The sequence below is a fragment of the Talaromyces proteolyticus genome (genome assembly GCF_021365285.1).
Source record: "Talaromyces proteolyticus strain PMI_201 chromosome Unknown BGW36scaffold_1, whole genome shotgun sequence".
Taxonomy (NCBI): Eukaryota; Fungi; Ascomycota; class Eurotiomycetes; order Eurotiales; family Trichocomaceae; genus Talaromyces; species Talaromyces proteolyticus.
In genome coordinates this window covers 3212472-3231109 of record NW_025764277.1, presented here as the reverse complement: position 1 = coordinate 3231109, position 18638 = coordinate 3212472, and the positions used below count along the sequence as shown (strand labels likewise).

Below are 18638 nucleotides of genomic sequence, written 5' to 3'. Positions count from 1 at the left end.
CATTGCATGCATATACCGAATCACCAATGGAATATTTGCCGTGTAATTATGCGGTGTAATTTGAAAATAGGTATACCGAAGTGATAGTACGGTACTTTATGGGTGAAAGCTCGTATGTCATTCTCTGTCAGCCACAGTAAAAAATAAAGTTAAGTGGCCATTAAAGTTGTAAATTTGATTCTACATTTCAGCCTTACTCGATAGAATGGAGTTATAACTGTTCGCATGTTTTCCTACTTTCTGATTCATCCAGCTAGTATAGGAATGTAATAACTAACCCTTCTTTTCAAATTCGTTTTATCCCATCATTTTTTTGTTATAATAGCGCTAATTGAAACATTTTTCGTCCACTAATTGTAAAGAGGCTTGAGACTATTCGTTCTACTCTGACTCAGAAATGGTCAAGAAATAAATCTTTACGTTTGAATTGATCCCAATCTTATGGTGAATATTTCCAAACCAAAGCATCAGAAAATGAGCTTTTCATAGGGTGGATTGTGGCTAAAAATTCGAATTCGCATCCCTAAACGCTTATTCGAACATCTCTATGGTAGAATGCAATAAATAGTGGCTATGAGTCAAGCATTTTCCATACGGCGCTTTTAAATTCGCGGATACTTCGCTCTCTTGCGGTGAACGGACATAGACCCGTGTGGGTGTGGACGACGTGGACGGGGCGGGCAACATGGCTAATGCCACGCACCACTGTGTCAACATGTGCACGCCCACATCAGCGTTTTTTCCGTGCAAGCAAGCTACTCAGAAAAAGGTAATGACAACAAATATCAGTAAAATTGCCCGAAAAAAGGCCACCAAAAATTAACAAAAACTGAGTTGTTTCCAAAGATTGAGGAAGGGATGAGTGCAGCAGCCCACGGTTTCGAATGGTAAAAGGCAATTCGAGAGTTCTTAGTTAGACTGACTGCATCCCTAGTGGGGTTATCCAAATAGTGGCTTATAAGGTAGCAATTATTGTGGTTTCGATTCCGAGCTCCCCTATTTTTTTTCCCCCCTCTACTGTTCTCTCAAGAGCGTATTTTGGCAATGGCAATGAAGATATGCAATGATGAAAATAGATGCCAGTAAGATCAGCCGCTTGAAAAAAAAAATTGAGGAAAGGTTAAAGTGAGGCGGGATTCATTTTTGCTGGAGTAGATCACAATTTACAAATCATCTTTGAACTCAACAAATTCTAGGTATCCACAACCAATAACATCATTATCGAGCAATAATACGCTGTGACAAAAACGTTCCCCGCCAGATTTTGTCGACTATTAAAATTGTAAGCGATCAAAATTCTAGGAAATGACTTCACTCGAGTAGTCCTAGTTGTGTCACAACCTGCCATCAAACCTCAAAACCTTAACTAATGACACATTGTCAGGACGTTACAGGAAATTGGCTTGTCAAAGCCCTTACTTAGGCAATAGTATATTAGAAATTTGATGTCATGGCCTTTTAAATATTGAAACCGTGGCTTTTCGCCAGCAATTTCGTTAGACTTTTGGTCAAACTGACTAATTTATTTAGTAGATACTAGACAAACAACGGCCACGATTCAGTGTATTATCACTTCACCCTTCTATTAAAATATCGCAGTGAATCCTTCCCATATAAGGAAAGAATGGATCCAGGCAAAACTTTAGGCTTTCTTCCTATTTAGGAAGAGACTCGAGAATATTTCGTAATACTGCCCCCAACGTTGTCCATGTAACTTTCCAACAGTAAAAAACCAACACCTACTATTGTTGGAAATGTTACGCTACCACACTTACTAACCGAGTTATTAATATTAATGACCCAACGCCAAGTAAGCTATTAAACACGAAGGAACGTTCTGAAACCGTCGAAACATTGCTTGCTAACCATCAGCCGTTTTACTTGTAAACCTGTGCGTTGCACGTGCGATTAATAGCGGTTGAAGTAACATATAACAACTAGGTCTTAATTTGTTTATATAGATCGGATATTTCCCTCTGGTTCGAAATGATGTTGATATGACAAAAAGTTAATAATGAACAATTAAATCTGGAATTTGATCTGAGACAACCTGAACCAGCTTTTGAAAGCAAGATGTCTACTCTCAGCCTACTCTTCATTGCAACTTCTGCGATCGCCGCCGCAGCTGTGCCTACTAGCACTTCAATCCCAAACTTGAATATAAAAGTCGGCTCTACGTGGGATTACCCTCTCGGTTTCGATCTAACAACAAGCAATGTTGAAGTGAGCAAGAAGTTTTATAGCGTCGACCTATTTAACACGGAGGCATCTGATATTGCAGCCCTAATCAACAAAGGCCACTCAATTGTCTGCTACTTTAGCGCTGGTAGCTATGAAAGTGGTCGGCCAGACTCGAGCAAAATACCACCCTCGGCCATTGGCAGTAAAATGGACGGATGGCCTGAGAAATGGCTCGACACTCGGAACAAGGGAGTTCGCAGTGTCATGGCAGCTAGGATACAGACAGCTAAGGACAAAGGATGCCAAGGTGTAGATCCCGACAATATTGATGGATTCAACAATGAAACCGGCTTCAATCTTACGCAGGCTGACAGCGTCGACTTTCTCAAATTTTTGGCTGGAAAGGCTCATGATGCCGGCTTAGGCTTTGGCCTAAAGAATGGTCCCACGATGGTCGACGAAGTTGTTGACATTGCTGAGTGGGCAATCAATGAATCCTGCATAGAATATGACGAATGCGACTCTTTTCAACCTTTTATCGATTCTGGTAAACCCGTGTTTCACGTCGAGTATACTGATAGCGACAGCCCATCTGATACTTGGAAAGAAAAAGCATGTGGTGTCAAAGGGTTCTCAAATATCATCAAACATGAAGATCTGGAGGACTGGAACATGAGTTGCTAGGCCCTTATGATTTAGTTTTGAATGGATATTCGAATTAATCAGTTGCAAACCTTGAGACGGCTATCATGATGGTCTATGCGAAATAACTAGATTCCTGATTAATCAAAAAAACGGTGATTTCGCTATGGGGATAAAATCATGCAGGTCTTTCGTCTCGCGAACGAGTACTTATTGATTCACTCAAAATAGTCTCATGTCAAGCCAGACTAAGGGCACTCTTTCTAATATTGAATCGACCTGCCTTTGACATAATCTATTATATAATCGACAGTGTAATGTGGAGTCTTGAAATACCTATATATTGATATTTGTAAGACATATTTGTTATCATCTGTTTCGTATAATATAGATTGCTATTAATATTTTATTGGGGCATGATATATTTATTGAAATATTAAATAGTTAGCATGTCATAATTTCTTATAGAAACCGTACACTCTGCAATTAGTTTATTATATAAATTGCTTTCTATTGTGGCTAATTTAGTCATTGCGCATTCTATTCTTCCATAATTACGTATTAAAAGTTGCGACTGATACCAGTTTTGTAGGCTGATTTGTCAGGACTATTTGCATCACATATTAATATCTTTATGGCTCTCTCTACATTGGTTTATAACTAAATGATTACATTAGTACCACTACCTAGCTGATACTTATTATGCACATTTGAATTAGATATTAACTTCTTTCAGCGTTGTCCTAGTTTTAAAAGAACTTGTTGTCGTGGAGTATAATGCTAGTGTTCCATTATGATTAGGGGACTGCTGGATCATTACCTTAGGGGTTTTTGATTACTAGCTGTCATTTTAAGGAGTGGTTATCTTATAAACAAGAAAGAAAACTAAATGGGAAGTTAGGGAAGAGAGACAGTATAGCAAATAAAATTCCTAAGTTAATGCACAATAATGGTGGAATCTAGGATAATGCACTAAACACGCGGGACAATGTAACTTTTCAAACTTCCAGGCTCCAGCCGCTGCAATAAACAGCCCCCAAGCTCCTTCAGTCATTTTCTTCTCCAGAAGAGGTCTAAGGTCGGAATTACCCACCAACATTCTATGGCCCTCCGCCGACACCGATGCCCCTAGCCTCTCCCGGGAGTGAATCCACTAAGTCCCAATCCGGAAGAAGCAGATCAGATCCATCTCTTCCGTCATTGCAATATCTAGACATCAATCCTACTATCAAAATTCTTCTCTTTAAGATATGTCCCACGACAAGGACACGCATATAACATATAACATACCACTGTTTATCTTATTGTTTTTCATTCCTATTTACCTCCCGACTTTCTCTCTAGGCGCCACCGCGTCATCGTTGACTAGTCCTTGAATGGAGCACGTACCTATATCTGTCGAAAACAGAAAATAAACGCCCCCTAATAATCTAAGGAAAGAAACTCAGCCAAACGATATCTCTTGTTGTGTAAGTAATACATTACTTTCTTGAAACTCTAATAAGAGTTATTAGATATGGGAATTGCTGCTTGTTTTACACGTGCTATGTATCTCGACATGAACCCATTGATGCAGTCTACAGCTCTATATTTCGGTGGCATCTCGCCATTGTGAAAACTTCCATACCTGTGGAATTCGATCAAGAACTCTTATTGAGATTGTGTAATTACATATTACTAATATGATCGTATATAGACCGGTTGTTCCATTGATCTTTTATCGCCATGATTTCTACTTCTGCGAATGAGGACGACATCCCCGATAATACCCAGCCACAAGGCTTCAACCCAGTTAAAATCGCCCAGGTAGATTACCTGGGAGAACAGCATACTAACAGTTGCACCCATCGCGACCTTGGATTCGTTGGCCAAGTCGCCGGTCGGTGGTTTGCCATCTACGGTGACACTCTCTGGTGTAAGCCCGGGGTTACCGACTCTAGCCAAGACCCTGAGGGATTTCATGGCATGGTGCGGGATTCTATCGCGGAATGTACCGACAATGCACTGCGTGTTAATTTCACGCAATTGAACGAGGACACACCGGTGGCACATCCAAAACAGGTTTACCTCATCCGGCCTCTTCTACAAGAGATATTTGGTTGTTATTAACTTAACTGCAGTTTGTTCCTTATAACGAAGCGTGGGGCGAGTCTATAACTACTGGATTTGGAGGGACCAGTCTATGCCCTGTGGATGAAGAAAATAGTCTTCTGTTCTTTCTGGTGAACCAAAACTCCGAAGGCCTTGTGGGAGCCGGCGTTGCGCAGGTACAACTACGTGACGGCATTCCAACTGTTGTGAAACGATACGGCGACAACGGCTGGTGGTGGAATGCAAACAGCGAAGCTCGTTACGGCGATGTCGCCGCGTACCGCGATGAGAATTCGGAATTCATTTATGGCTGGGGTGGCGCACCAACAAATATCAAGGATTTCGTGCCGGGACAATATGTCTACCAGGTCCGGGTGATGGCATCAGCGGCTTGGGACAAGTCACAGTACGAGTATTGGTGGGGACGCAGTGCTGGCTGGAAGAATGCGCCTTTGACAACATTTAACAAGGAGACCGCTGTCATGTGGGGAGTTGGACAAGGCAGTACTTACTACAGCCCCTACTACAAATGCTATTTTTATGTGCACTTCAATAATGCAGACAGTACGTTCTCTTCTTTCTCCTTTCCAGTATAGAAACGCAAACTGAACCCTTGAAAGTTTCTATTCGGACAGCACCTACGCCGGAAGGGCCCTGGGCTGCTGATGTAAAAGTCTATACACCTACCCCCATCCAAGGCGGCTTCACATATTCACCAGGGATACACCCCTATCTCGATCCGACTGGACGGTCTTTAACCATTAATTATACAAACAACAATCATATTCAAGTTATCAAAGCTACGTTCGAATAGTTATGTCGCTTTAATTTCTTTTCTTTCCTTTTCAAACATTCTTTTGATATTTTATTCTGAATTAAGATTTCGCAGCCTCCTCTGGACGCTCGATAGGCTTCAGATCCGCATCATTGAGGATGACGTCATCAGAGGTATTGCTAATATCAAAACACGAAGTTTGTGATATTGGAATTGCGAATATAAAGAGCAACGGGATCAGCAACGCTTAGTATAGCACCACCTCGCGCAAATGAGTTGATGTTAGACCCGATCTAAATAATGTAAGTGAGAAGGAATATTTCCATTAGACGAGAAAACATACCGTCGGGTCAGAGTTCCTTCCAAGGTTACCATACTTAGAGCATTTGATTAACTGATCCTGACCCGTAATAGTCTCGCCCTTGTCGTCCTTGCGAATCACGGTCGCTTGTGCAGCTATGTCTATTTCGGCCGACAGTATTATTTGGTTGAATCAAATGAGCGATAGTACCAGTTGTGCTCAGAAGATTCCACGAATTGGCGGGGTTGTAAACCTCAGCTCCAGTCTTTGGGTCTTTCAAAAAGAAGTCTCCATCTTTCATATCTGCGGCAAAATCCTTGTTAAGCTCTTTTATGGTTGTCAAAAACTTTCCCTCTGGCAACTAACAAAAAATTGCCAGTACTATTTCAGTATCGTTAGCCTCCAAATTATTTGGACTTCTTGAGTAGAATAGGCATACCACTGGGCCTTCACAGGTGAATCTTACACTATAAATATCTCCTGAGTATTACCTAGGACCCCGGTTTACTGACCACTCGAGATACTCATCTTGAACGACGCGGGTGGCATCCGCAATTTGCCATCGGCGAGGTTCGCCTGGAAAGGAATCCTTGACATAAATTTTACACGTCAAAACAAAGTAACTTTGTTTGGCTTTCAAATAGATGTCATGCAAGTTTGGGGAACGCATTCCATTCTACAGCCTGCGGATCCTGGGAGTTGTCGAAAGGTGTTTCGGCGCCGTTGAAGAATTGAGCTAGGGGCGTACGACCCTTACCTACAATGCCTGGGTTTGCTGAAATTTCACCGTTCATCCAAAAGGATATATAGACTTTTGACCATATTTCCTTGTTTTCTTCAGTCAGATCGTCCAGATTCCCAGGGGGGTCATGTCTGCGAAGTTTCGAATTCTAAGTCACAGCCATGGTTTTACGAATTTTCAATTGCTCGATGAAATTTTGGAATTTTGAAATTTTGAAGTTAAGTATATTCAATAAAACCTGGGCTTTATATGCATATTTATATAATGGGAACATACAAATCAACTAATGTGCCGAGGTCGGTTCGTTCCACACACAGAAGCTCAAAATCGTACAAATTTCATCTCAACTGCACGTACTTTTGGCACTCTCAGTTAGCCAATCGTCCTAATCAGCCAGCCACGACAGTTTCACTGTCAGGGTGTCCACTGCAAGCCGTGACGCCCTCAAGCATCTAAAGCACAGGTTTCAACAAAAATGTGACTTCATGTCAATTATCTAGACTGGAACTTGCCACTACGGAGTAATCGATACAGACAGTAGGGTAAAAGGCCTTTTATTGGAAAGAAACCATGTCTTTATTGTGCACCTGTAGATTGCCTGATGCAAGCTGCCCAAATGGTCTCACAACCGGACATTCCTGTAGGACAATTTAAAAGAAGAAAAAGAGCTCTACTCCACGTCACAGTTTGGAGTAAATGACAAGGGGTTCATGCACTGTTACCCCCAGGGTAATTGCGGCCAATAATAGACCTAGTGACAAATTGAACACTGAAGCATTAGCTAAAGCTTTTTCACAACAAAACGTAAGAGGTTATAGACTTAGTCGGACTACATGTATTTCATGTTACGCCGTTTAGATCGTAAAGCTGCATCAAACCATAATAGTGGTTGATATTACTTTAAGACTTTCGATGCACTGGCCAGAAATAGCACGTTCGTCACATAAAATGACCAAGAATCGTAGGCATTCAGCTAAAGTATGGCACGCTACCTTTCGATGATCAATTGAAAAAAGCCCTCAAACTTTGAATTCGTCAACCTACTTTCGGTCATGTGTAAGTAATGAGGCTGCGTGAAAGGTACTTATGACCATCTTTCCGAACAACCCCTCCTCCGCCGCAATTACAAAAGACAAGATATTCAAAATTTGGAATTATTGGCATTTAGTGCCTTCGTCTAGCTGTTGGGTATAAATAGATTCCTGCTTGCTATGAACGTATTATGAAACCTGCCCGCAGTTAGTAGTCAACTAGACAATTCAAGCTAGGATAAACTTCTAAAAATGACAGGACCAGAGATCTGGCACCGGAAATTCACAAGAGTTTCAGGACCGGATACAGAGTTCTTGATGGAAGACTCCCATCAAAAAGATGTGCTCAAGGACAAGTTTGGTCAGTTTTTGCAAGAAAGCTCGCACTCTTCGTTTCTTACTTTTGACCAAATGGTTTCTTACTATTACCGTGCGCCCTCCCAGGGTGGAGTTTGAGCAGCAACAATAATGCTAATGGACTTAATAGAAGAGCCAAAACTGTTCCCACAACCTTTTCAATTGAGGGTAAGTGTTGTTGCAGATGGTGCGCACGTTCAACGATCGAGTTTGCCAGGCAAGGATAAAATTTGGCTTAATCCACATTGTCGTCTGCTCGCCGTTGCAGATTTTGCCCTTGTAAATGAGCAAGATGTTATATTTATCATTGGCTCCGACGATGTGCACAACTCTCAAAGATTCCTTCAAGCGGCTAGCTGGAATGGAAAGAATTTTCATTACTATACTGTATGTGAGAGGCCTGTCATTATTTTCGGCTTATTGCTAAACGATACAAGGTTGAGGACATCAACGATAACTCGAAAAAGAGAGCTTGGACGTTTCAAGCAACATCAGCGGATGCATTCACAGACCAAACATCATACGATGTTTCTTATCTTGGCCCATTTAACGGGCATGTAAATGGGTGCTTGCATCATGAAGGAATTACATGAGTCAGCATACCTCAGCTGAAATGCGAAAAGATGGCTGATTTTATCTCTACAGACCGTGGTACCACTGGTATACTGGCCAAGACCTTCAGGGCTGTCTAAGCGATGAGCAGAAGAAAATCCTCACAGGTCTACCGTATCTATCATCTTTCTCTATTTTTTCAAAGGCAATGAAAGCCGAGAGTGTGGAAGGAATTGTCACGAATTTGGTCGAGAAGTCGTTCGATTTACGAGCTAAGCAAGATTTACGAGCATTGGAGTTGGTGGCATCACTGTGAAGGATTTACAAGCCAATTTCCATCGTTGGATAGCACGTTTATTCCTTACTACTACAATTAATATTGCGAGTGGTGTGTCGGTGCAAGACTTAACTGCAAATAGTCATTTGGGATCTAGCAGCCTGCCATGGAGAGCACCTACCGACCTTTTTCTAAATTTCGAGTTATTATCAAAGAACAAATTCAGTGGGTTTAGTGTATGGTTTTTCCAGGCTCTGGACTCTGTTCTAGTGTTTTATTGACCTAAAGCAGACACATCTTCAAGATCTGTCACTCGAATATAAACCCGAACACCACTACGCTGTAGTTGGCAATCTTCGATTAAGCCTTCTGCAAAAATGGTCGTCAGAAAAGTTTCCGTCCGGTGTCCCGGTTGTCGAACTTCAGAAAGGAAAATTGGGAGGCGGGAAACAAACCGATCCTTATGATGTCATGAACTTCTTGGAAGTAGCAAGTAATGCCGAGGGCAAGGATATACAATTTGTTGCCCTTTAAAGTTCTCTTGAGGATAGAGTGGGGGTCCTTAATCTACCTGAAAGCCTGGTTAGTGACAGGCTTCTGCGCTCCATTCTGATGTTAGACTTCTACAATCCGATCTACGGTTGGCGTCGAGGCGTATTGATGCAGTATTTGCCTCAGAGTACAACCTTTGTTGGCAATGCATATGACTTGGAGACTAATTCGTCAAAAGCGTCCGTAATTCGCCATATTCAAAACAAGACGGGGCACTAGAGCGCAAATTCCTCTCCCTCTATGATCAAAATTTTTCGGATCAGAAAATTGAAAATCGGCTCAATACTTATCTAAACAACGTAAAACGGAGGCTGAAAGAGATCGATGGCCTAACTGACTTCCTCAAACTAGCCGAATCAAGTTGTCGGATTTATCGTCCCCTACCTCTAGATGAGTTCGGAATGACACTTCCCTACGCAATTCAGCTCGCCGTCACTTGGAAATGGATCGAAATGAAAGAAGATGCTACCGTTGAGGATATTCCGGAACTGGGGCTTAAATTTTTGAACTGCTGGACTAGTTCGTTGCATAGCTTTGATCCGCATTTGGTTCCACAGGCAGGCTGTTATGGGCAGGCGAAGGCTGCGCAATGTCCAAGAAAATAGTTAAATTCATAGTGAACATTTCATTGAATTCTTCATAGCAAAATTCTGATGCTATACCTCTGATACAAGAGGGGACATAAATATCCTTCTACCCATTCCGTTAGCGTCCTTGGGGAAGAAAATCGTAATACTATATTCAAACTATTGTTATATGAGTGTACCAATATCTGAAAAAAGAAAGTTCCTGTCAAGTCTCATCCTGTCGTTAGTGTATAATCCCCAGACTAGTTTCCAAACTAATTTGACATCCGAGTCTAGTGGTACTTACCGGAGTGACTGATTAGCTTCCATATACTACCTACAAAGACTCCGATGTCAACAGAAGAATATCCTCCCACTGGCCTATAGGAACATCTTTAGCCTTGTCAGAAGTTGAGCACGGAGAATCGTCGCTAGAATCGATTAAAGATGCAGATTTAATGCTCAATTCTATTTGCTGATAAGTTTCTGTTGTTTGAGCACTTATGCTTTTGTTGACGATGGACGATGAGGAGTTTTGCGAACTTGCCGTATAAAAACCTTCTGAGAGCTTTCCCGCCATATCATTTCGTTGATCGAAAGTGTCCTTCTCCGCTTGTAACTTGTCGCTTAAACTGCTATTTGCACGGCATACGTCCTGGCCTTTGATATCGGTCTCATCACCATGAGTTCTATTCAATTCGTCCAACGCGTCAACTGTGAGAGGTTGGGGCTTTGCAGAGACACTTTGGAGTACTTCTTCTTTTCCACCTTTAATTTTATCCAAACCAGAATATTGGTGTCTCGGCTTTCGAGGAATGACGTCTCTCTGGGGATTATAGTCTAGGTTATGAGTATCAGCCACCTTCCCCTGATCATCATTACCGTACCAATCTTTATCCTTAGGTTTGATTTTAGCAGGTTCTGGTCTGCGTTTATGCTCCTGCACAACTCTCTTGGGTACATGAACATCAGTTCTCGAAAAGCTGGGGGAACCTTGTTTAATCAAAACGTGAGGCTTAGCCTTCAGTTCGGATTTCCCTGCCCTGACTGAATCCACCTGCCTTGCCGTCTTACTAGAAGATATTTTTCCAGAAATGGGTGATACATTGGACTGAGAACGTCTGTGTTGCGGATGTTGAGGGCGTCCCCCAATTTCGTCATGTTTCTCGCCATGCTTTTCAGCTGCTTGGAAGTATCTTGAGAAATTTGTTATTCGAGATGGCATATAATATGGGTTCTGGCCAGGATAATACGGATGCAACTGTCTTCCAAGCCCGTAAGACTGTTGCCATGTGTTTCTGTATCCGTTGTCGGCAGGTGGAATGGGATATTCGTGAGCTACTGAATGCGATATTGGTGCAAGGGTTGACTCATCAACTGCATGTGGCACAGGATTAGTGTATTGCGTTTGCTGCATATATGTATAATTAGGCCAAATTTGGGGGGTATTTGGATACTGCGCATGATGTTGTGTAGAGTATAACGGCAAGCCGACAGTAGTAGAGACTTCAAGAGAACTTGGATGATTAAGTCTTTCATAATAGTATCTATTATCGGGATAGTCCCAACCATGAGATGCATAGGATGAGCGAGAGTCACCATGCAGCTGATGGTTAAAATTCAGAAGAGCGGGATTTTCATCAGCTGCTACCCAATTTCTTGATGATGACTCGATATTCCTGTCGCCAATAGCCACGTTGTTAGGAGCACTCAAAGCGAATCCTCGACTCGGGTTTGAAGGGGGTATTTCTGGATAGCTTTGGTAATTACAGCTACCATTAGCTGCTAAAGGCGAAAATAGCGGCTGCTGCGATTGTGTAGGAGAGCTGTCGATGTGTGAATGATTTCCGCTGTGTTGTACAAACTGCGTAGGGTAGTCCTTATCCTCGTGGTATTTTCCACGGCTAGATATTTCTGAATGGACTGAGGTTTGATGGACGTGGAGTGTTTTGGGTTTTGCATGACTTGTCTTCGTGTCTGGGACCTTCATCTCCGATGCAGGCTTCTCGACTGTCAGCGCATGATGCTTGGGTTTTCTGTCGTCTTCCAGTTTGTAATTCCTTGTTTTCTTATTTGTTTTCTGAAAGCCATTTCTATTTCCGTTTCTTTCGCCTCCAGCTTTGTAGCCTTTTATATCAATATTCACTAGAACTGGTACCTTCCCATTAGAGGAAGAGCCATGTCTATTGCGAGATATCTTAGGTTGCTTGGTGTGATGTGTTTGATTGCTTGAAGTCGTATGATGGATAGTCCTAAGTGGATTTGATGCAAAATTAGCGCTCTTTCGGGCCAGTTGGGTAGTAAATTTTGCATCAATATTTCCGACATCATGAGCATCGTCATCAGCACACTCTTCGACGTACGGTGCTTTCTTGGTCATTTTTTGCGGCAGCTGAGCTCGGATTTGGCACTTATCAAGTAGTGAAAGAGAACAAGGGATCATTCCATACGCAAGGTCAGGGTGTATTTGGATTTTGACCAAGAATGAATGGGCATCAGCAGGATACCGAATCCATCCGAGATATTACCGTAGCTGACGGCGGGGTATTCGCCCATCGATTTCCACGTGAGGCTGTGCTTCAGCCAATTTAAAGACGGCCAATTAAGAGCTCGCCCCCATTAGCCTATGTCAACACGTCATTACTGAGATATAAACCGCTGTTTTCGGCAGTCTCATTAGGTCATTGAGGTTTGTGAACATGAGAGCACACTTATTGCAGACAAATCCATCCGCAATATGATGAATTGATCAATAGCAGTTTTAATCTTCATAGTCTTTGTGGACTTTGGATAATATAAGATACATTTTCAGATTTATCTCGTGCAGGAGCTTTGACGGTTTTCCCCACACCCCCGCTACATGACATTGTACTTGAATTTACTCTATAAATGCAAGAAGCGACTGTTGATGCCACCGAATCTGGCGGCTCATGCTGCCGCTTTTGGTAGTGGGAGACAATGAGGGTATTGAAACCACCCAGGTACACCGTCCTTCCAGGCACCGACTTGTCCCCTATCCGAAACCCCTACTTCCAATGGCTAACGAACAACAGCTGCCGACTGTGGATGGCAACTGCCCTGTTCTGAAAATAATACAGATGGGTATTGCACGATGCCATTGTTCTTATTCTGTGTGCAAGCCGTCGATTTCTACCTTTCTCTTGCTCCCTGTCCTACGTCTGGTTTCTCGACCCTAGTATAAACGTAGCTTATTGTATACGATCATTCAGACATCCTTAGTTAGTTCCATCAACGTGAAAGTTTCACATGTCCTCCACAAGGCAGCGATCCAATGTGTGCGAACAAGCGTTCTCTGGCCAGCAGTCTGTTCACAGCAGTACATTCCGGTGCAGCCGAGATGACTGAGTGCAGGACCAACTGTCCCAGGGGCGACTGGGTGTGGGGGCAACAGTTGTGAGAGCCCAACTCTTTGATCTGTGATCTAAGTGCGGGAATCAAGATCTTAGATCTAATATCTACGATGGAAATCCGAAGAAACCCTGTAATGAACCAGGTTTGCCGTGCCGGTAAATTAGCGAACGCTAGAGCGGCATTTATTGGCCGTGTCCCGTGTACATGGGGAAAGGTACGCGAGTAGCTCTACATTGTCGCCGCAACAGCCTCGTCATTATCCGGGTTAACGATGCTAACGAAATTTAGGGCGTGCCGGTATTAGGATTGGGTGAATAAAAGAAATGTGTTACCGCGCATTTTGATCTAATCAAGTAATGGCCGAATTTCCTAATTCGGAATTCGAAAGACCAGAGATCACATAGCCAGTGTAGTTTTTCTGTGCATCCTGTCATTTCGACGAAAATACCGTTTACGGCGAGATGCTGATGGGTAATGTTGCAAACAGTAAAAGTCTACATGTGTTGCTCTTAGGCCTGTTCTCCGATAGTTGTTAGGCAAATACCCCGGCATATCGCATCCAACCAAAACTTTAGGTCTAGAATCCAGCGGAACCGTCGCTTCTCTCCGGGAAGACGATCCTTCCGAAACTGAGGAGTCGCACAGGTGGAAAGTACGCGATGAGGTCTTCGGCCTTTTATACGGGGGCGGCTACGCGGAATACGTCGCGGTCAATGAGGGGATGTTATTGCTAAACCCGAGGGACTGACAATAGAGGAGTATGGCGGTCTCTGCGAGGTATTTAGTTCTCTGTCGTCATTTTTTGTTTAGTTTCTGAAAAAATGACAATGCGGTCAGACGTGAGGCCTGTGAGGAAGAGGCCAAGAAGAATCCCGACGCCGAGACCCAAGTACGCAAGGCCGGCAGCGCCTGACCCGAAGCCATATTGGTCTTTAAAAACATAGGTAAAGGTGGTAAAGAGAAGGTAGAGGTATCCGTAGACTATTGACGTCTCCAGGAACAGGAGCATGACTATGGGGGAGAGGAATAGCATCTTGAGAGGACGAATAATACCTTACGGAACATCTGACCCGGCGTTCGTCCATCAGATCCAGTGCCACGTACTTGAAATCGCCGGATTCTTTGCGGAGCTTCGCCGCCTTGCGTCCCAGGGGGGCCGGGGCATACGCCTCTGGGACAAACATGTTTACTACCGTAAAGATGCCGGCCTGCGGAGGTATCTGTCAGTCAAATACTTGGTATCGTGCAGGTGTTAAACATACCAAAATGGCGACAAGCCAAAAGACCCAACGCCAGCCAACATTTTCAGCCATATATCCGCCAATGACTGGCCCAAGGACAGGTCCCTACACGGTAGAAGGCCCAGCGGCCTGTGTATATCACAAAGATGACGACTTTCTAGATCTGTCTATCACCTACTAGAAGAGGACCAAGCTGCCACCCACTTAACACCTGGCCCCTGTGCTCAGGGGCCATTAGGTCGCCTATGATGCCAGCACCCAAGACAATGGGGACTGATCCACTGAGACCCTGGAGTAGGCGAAAGACAATAAACATGGGCATATTCTGACTTACAGCACAGATGATGGTAAAGATGAGAAAGGTAATGTTAGCTGTGCATGACTATACTGCGACCATACAGCTCGCTAAGCGGTGCGAAGACGAGTGGCCCAAGAATAAAGGAGACAATGTAGGCGGACACGACGAAGCTGGAGAGCGAGGTGCTCGTGGAGTTGAACTCGCGCATCAGCTTGGGTACTCCTGGTGCGAAGATGGTCGCTGCAAGCGAGATGTTGAATGTGACTGCCGAGACGAGAAATATGATGAAGAGCTTGCGGCCCTGTGGCCAGTTGGTTGAGAGGATTTGTAGGGTAGTCGGGCCCATCCCAGTCGACAGTAACGGGAGCGTCATTGTTGAGGTTTGAAACGGCGATCTTGCCATCTTCAACGATGGTCAGCTCGTTGGTTCCGAGGTCGCCACAGTCTTTCTGGGCGTCATGGGAGGCAGTGGTTGATTCTGACGACGAAAACTGCGTCGTCGGTTTTGCGTCGTCGTACGGACCTGACGCTGGGTTCGCGTTTGAACTCATCTCCGAGAGATTGAACGAACTACTTGCTGTCGAATTTTGGCGGTTACGGCTTTGCCAACTTCAAAGAACAAATCGATCGGTGCAGATAATCGGGCCGCGGGAGCTATAATGCTTTGCAATGCCGGAGAAGATCAGTTTGACGGTACGATTGGGCAAATTCACCCTCAGAACCTTTTGTAACAGAACGACTCGATTGCCGCGTACATAAAAGGATCGAGGGACGCAAAACTCTTCTACACTTCAGAGTGCTTGTTGGAAAGATTTTTGATATCAACAAGTACAAGGCTGGATCTCAGTGGCTTTCTCTTCTCGTCAAGGTTGGGCTGCCAAAATGACACCGGGCTTAGAGTTTAATTCAATTCGATTTAATGGATCTAAGACGGGTTTAACGGAGTTCGGTGTAGGTTGCACACCTTTTGCGGTTCTAATTGATCCAAAATGCGCGATTTTGTTGTGAATTCAACGTAAGGGAGCTACAATGCTGGATTGTACGCACAACGCCAATAGCTCCTCAAGACATTTCAAAGCTTAGGGCAAGGAACTAATTGTACATTTTCATAACTAGTTCGAGCTACTTGATAGAGTTCACCCTTTCGTTTCAAAAGAGTAGCTAGTCGGGCTATAAGGTGTGTTGAACTTGTTGCAGGATATGATGCAACTAGTCGAAATTTGAGATGGTGAGCTGACAAGCAAGAATTCGGCGTAGCCCGAACCCCTGGTAGTTCGTTCAACTAGATCTGCTCATTAGGGCAACCCCAAATTACTAAAGGCAGAAGTAGGCCATTCGATTGTGCATACTGCCATCTTCGATTTCGATGTGAATGGGTACGTTACTCACAGCATCGTCTATCGTCTTCGGCTTTAAAGAGGCCTTATCGGAAATAACGGATTCCGATGGAGATAGTATTCTGGACAACGCAGAGTACAATAGTACAAAAGTACAGTCCAGATATGGCTTGCTCTACAAGGCAGGTATGCCTGTCCTCAACTACGGTTCCGCCAACATTAAAGGGAACCCCCGAATTACCAAATGCAGAGCGATTCTCGCCATTAGCGCAAATTGTGCTGGCCCGTTCAGCTTCAGGATTAGTGTGCGGCTAACTAGTGACACGATTGACATGTCAGCCGCTCGCTCTGTATATCCAATTGGACCGAATCGGGGAGCCGGCCCAATTGCTGACAGGTACTTGACAGACGTCCACCAGCTGTGGTTAACAGGGGCACTGCCCACGGCAGGATTCATGGCCACGAGGCTTTCATCAGCGGCTTCAACATAAGGTAATGCTCAGTTCAGACAGGACCCGGATAGACTAGTCGCTGTTTCTGCTTCCGTTGGCAATTTTAATTCACTACTCGTTTGTACGGATGATTGGTGCTGTGATACTGATTGACGCATTGTTGTGACATATAATCTATATTACTCCGACTCATGTCTAGAATGAGCCGTCACTTCTCACTTCATGCGGTCCTACTCTGCGCAGTGAGCCTAGTAGAGGTCCTCAATTTAGCTCATGTGGCAGCAGATCTCGCCGCACCTTGTGACGGACATGTCGAAAACTACCCATTGTAGAAGACACGCTCATTTCCCCCAAGATAACATAAGAACACCGTCGAAGTCTTAGCAACGTTGTGATGAGCTTCATTTGCGTCTATGTGTTATCTTTCCTTTTTTTTTAAAATTTCACAATCCCCCTTTACGTGTAATATACAGTAGATCGTCAAAAGCCCAGCGACTCAAGACGCACATTGCAACAACGAATCTTTTGGGGCTTGATGGTTTACTCACTTGGTTATGGAAGCTGATAAATGCCCAATGGTTGGCGTTGAACAGCTGGCGATAATATGTTCATACGTATGCCTGGAACTTTTTTTACGATCTCTGCTTGTACTCGGGGTTGCAATCGACCAAAAATAAATACATGGGACAACTCACTATAGATATTTGCCTGAACCCCGCCCCCCTTTTAAAAACATGGAATAGGAAACTCCTCCCAAATGTGATATATCTATGCGTTCATTTATCATGTATGGTTAACATTGAATGTTTGGTGATATACCCATGATACAGGCATATATTTGGGGCAAAATGTTTCGGGTTTAATTTTCAATAAAAACGCGCGCCGCTTCCTGTCTCGCACTGTCATAGACGTACAAGGTTATTTTTGCGTGATGAAAGCGTACTGATGAACTCGCTGGAACATTAATACCAATGCAAGTATAAATTGCAATTTCATATTCGATAGATATTTGATGGAGGTATATCTGCATGAAGTTTCGCGATCACGATGTTGAAAGTTGTGGCGTACATCAAGTATACATACAGATAAAATGATGAAGACCGATATTTTATTTGACCACGAAGTTTGCAGCTTGTGCCTAAATGAGGATCATCAGCTTAAACAGATGGTACTCCCATTCTCGACTATGACGCTAGCCAAGACTACTGGTATGGCACTATGAAGCCATGACTGACGCGAATTACGCGATCACATAATAGCATTCTCGACCAAAAAATTACTACCAATGCTCCAATCCGATCACCAAAAACACAATAGCGAAGGCGCCAAAATTGTGAGACCTAAGTTTTGTCCTCGGGTCCACGTCCAACTTGAGTAATACTTTTTACACATCCCGCAATTTCGTTCATCCACTAGGCATGAGGCATGGATTTGGTTCTAAATTTAGTCAATGGTGCATCGGTTTCAGGGGCTCTCTGGCCGCCAGCCAACTTGCCATGGTTCAATAACACCTACTATCGTCAGCCGGTGTCTTACCTGGGAATGCGGACTCGGTTGCGCCACAGAATGGAGCTCTAGTTGGAAATAAGCTTTTTATTGCTGCTGGTGGGGCAGAGGATCGAGATGCCAATGCTCCGTGGCTACTTGGCCACTTGGCAGCGAGGTACAGGGGATAGCTCACCATGCAGTGCGGAGAATTTTGGATGCTTGGCTATGCTATGATTCACATGCGCCCCTGCATTGCGAAACAATAGGCTCCCAATTTATTGGAAATTGCAAAGATCAGGCCACCTTTATCGAGCCGATCAGTGGCTTAGTGTTGACGCCGTCATTGGCCCCAAAATCCCGCTTGTTGATACCAATTACAATTA

At 43.8% G+C, this 18638-nt stretch overlaps 6 protein-coding genes across 6 annotated transcripts; 3 read left to right on the top strand and 3 right to left on the bottom strand.

Annotated features, from left to right (window-relative positions):
* Positions 1-2148: 2148 nt before the first annotated feature.
* Positions 2149-2865, top strand: BGW36DRAFT_272132 (glycoside hydrolase family 114 protein; the record flags this gene model as incomplete). The annotated part of the gene is made up of 1 exon (XM_046210154.1): positions 2149-2865. A coding segment is annotated over one exon (717 nt), but the record flags the coding sequence as incomplete, so codon positions are not given.
* A 1683-nt stretch (positions 2866-4548) lies between these two features.
* Positions 4549-5728, top strand: BGW36DRAFT_422367 (uncharacterized protein; the record flags this gene model as incomplete). Its single annotated transcript, XM_046219688.1, has 3 exons — positions 4549-4884; positions 4944-5478; positions 5535-5728. The coding sequence occupies 3 exons, from the start codon at positions 4549-4551 to the stop codon at positions 5726-5728; spliced, it is 1065 nt and encodes a 354-aa protein (XP_046078450.1).
* Positions 5729-6446: 718 nt separating this feature from the next.
* On the bottom strand, positions 6447-6713 carry BGW36DRAFT_18501 (uncharacterized protein). Its single transcript, XM_046209747.1, has one exon. The coding sequence runs from the start codon at positions 6658-6660 to the stop codon at positions 6478-6480; it is 183 nt and encodes a 60-aa protein (XP_046078449.1). The 5' UTR covers positions 6661-6713; the 3' UTR covers positions 6447-6477.
* Positions 6714-8015: 1302 nt separating this feature from the next.
* BGW36DRAFT_422365 (uncharacterized protein) lies at positions 8016-9483 on the top strand (the record flags this gene model as incomplete). The annotated part of the gene is made up of 6 exons (XM_046219687.1): positions 8016-8193; positions 8251-8507; positions 8558-8685; positions 8766-8969; positions 9059-9185; positions 9241-9483. The coding sequence occupies 6 exons, from the start codon at positions 8016-8018 to the stop codon at positions 9481-9483; spliced, it is 1137 nt and encodes a 378-aa protein (XP_046078448.1).
* Positions 9484-10155: 672 nt separating this feature from the next.
* On the bottom strand, positions 10156-12558 carry BGW36DRAFT_368238 (uncharacterized protein). Its single transcript, XM_046214965.1, has one exon. The coding sequence runs from the start codon at positions 12508-12510 to the stop codon at positions 10405-10407; it is 2106 nt and encodes a 701-aa protein (XP_046078447.1). The 5' UTR covers positions 12511-12558; the 3' UTR covers positions 10156-10404.
* A 152-nt stretch (positions 12559-12710) lies between these two features.
* On the bottom strand, positions 12711-15818 carry BGW36DRAFT_413621 (major facilitator superfamily domain-containing protein). Its single transcript, XM_046219263.1, has 9 exons — positions 15064-15818; positions 14859-15005; positions 14702-14785; positions 14498-14647; positions 14266-14472; positions 13548-13609; positions 13335-13378; positions 13025-13093; positions 12711-12987 (listed from the first exon to the last, which is right to left on the bottom strand). The coding sequence occupies exons 1-9, from the start codon at positions 15379-15381 to the stop codon at positions 12836-12838; spliced, it is 1233 nt and encodes a 410-aa protein (XP_046078446.1). The 5' UTR covers positions 15382-15818; the 3' UTR covers positions 12711-12835.
* Between the last annotated feature and the right edge of the window lie 2820 nt (positions 15819-18638).

Coding starts and splice junctions, on each gene's coding strand:
- BGW36DRAFT_18501 (XM_046209747.1), bottom strand. CDS start 6,660: ATGCGTTCCCCAAACTTGCATGACATCTATTTGAAAGCCAAACAAAGT.
- BGW36DRAFT_368238 (XM_046214965.1), bottom strand. CDS start 12,510: ATGATCCCTTGTTCTCTTTCACTACTTGATAAGTGCCAAATCCGAGCT.
- BGW36DRAFT_413621 (XM_046219263.1), bottom strand. CDS start 15,381: ATGGCAAGATCGCCGTTTCAAACCTCAACAATGACGCTCCCGTTACTG. Junction 13,094..13,334: donor CGCTGCCTTGTGGAGGACAT/GTGAAACTTTCA, acceptor CATTGGAAGTAG/GGGTTTCGGATAGGGGACAA. Junction 12,988..13,024: donor GTGGTTTCAATACCCTCATT/GTCTCCCACTAC, acceptor ATGAGCCGCCAG/ATTCGGTGGCATCAACAGTC.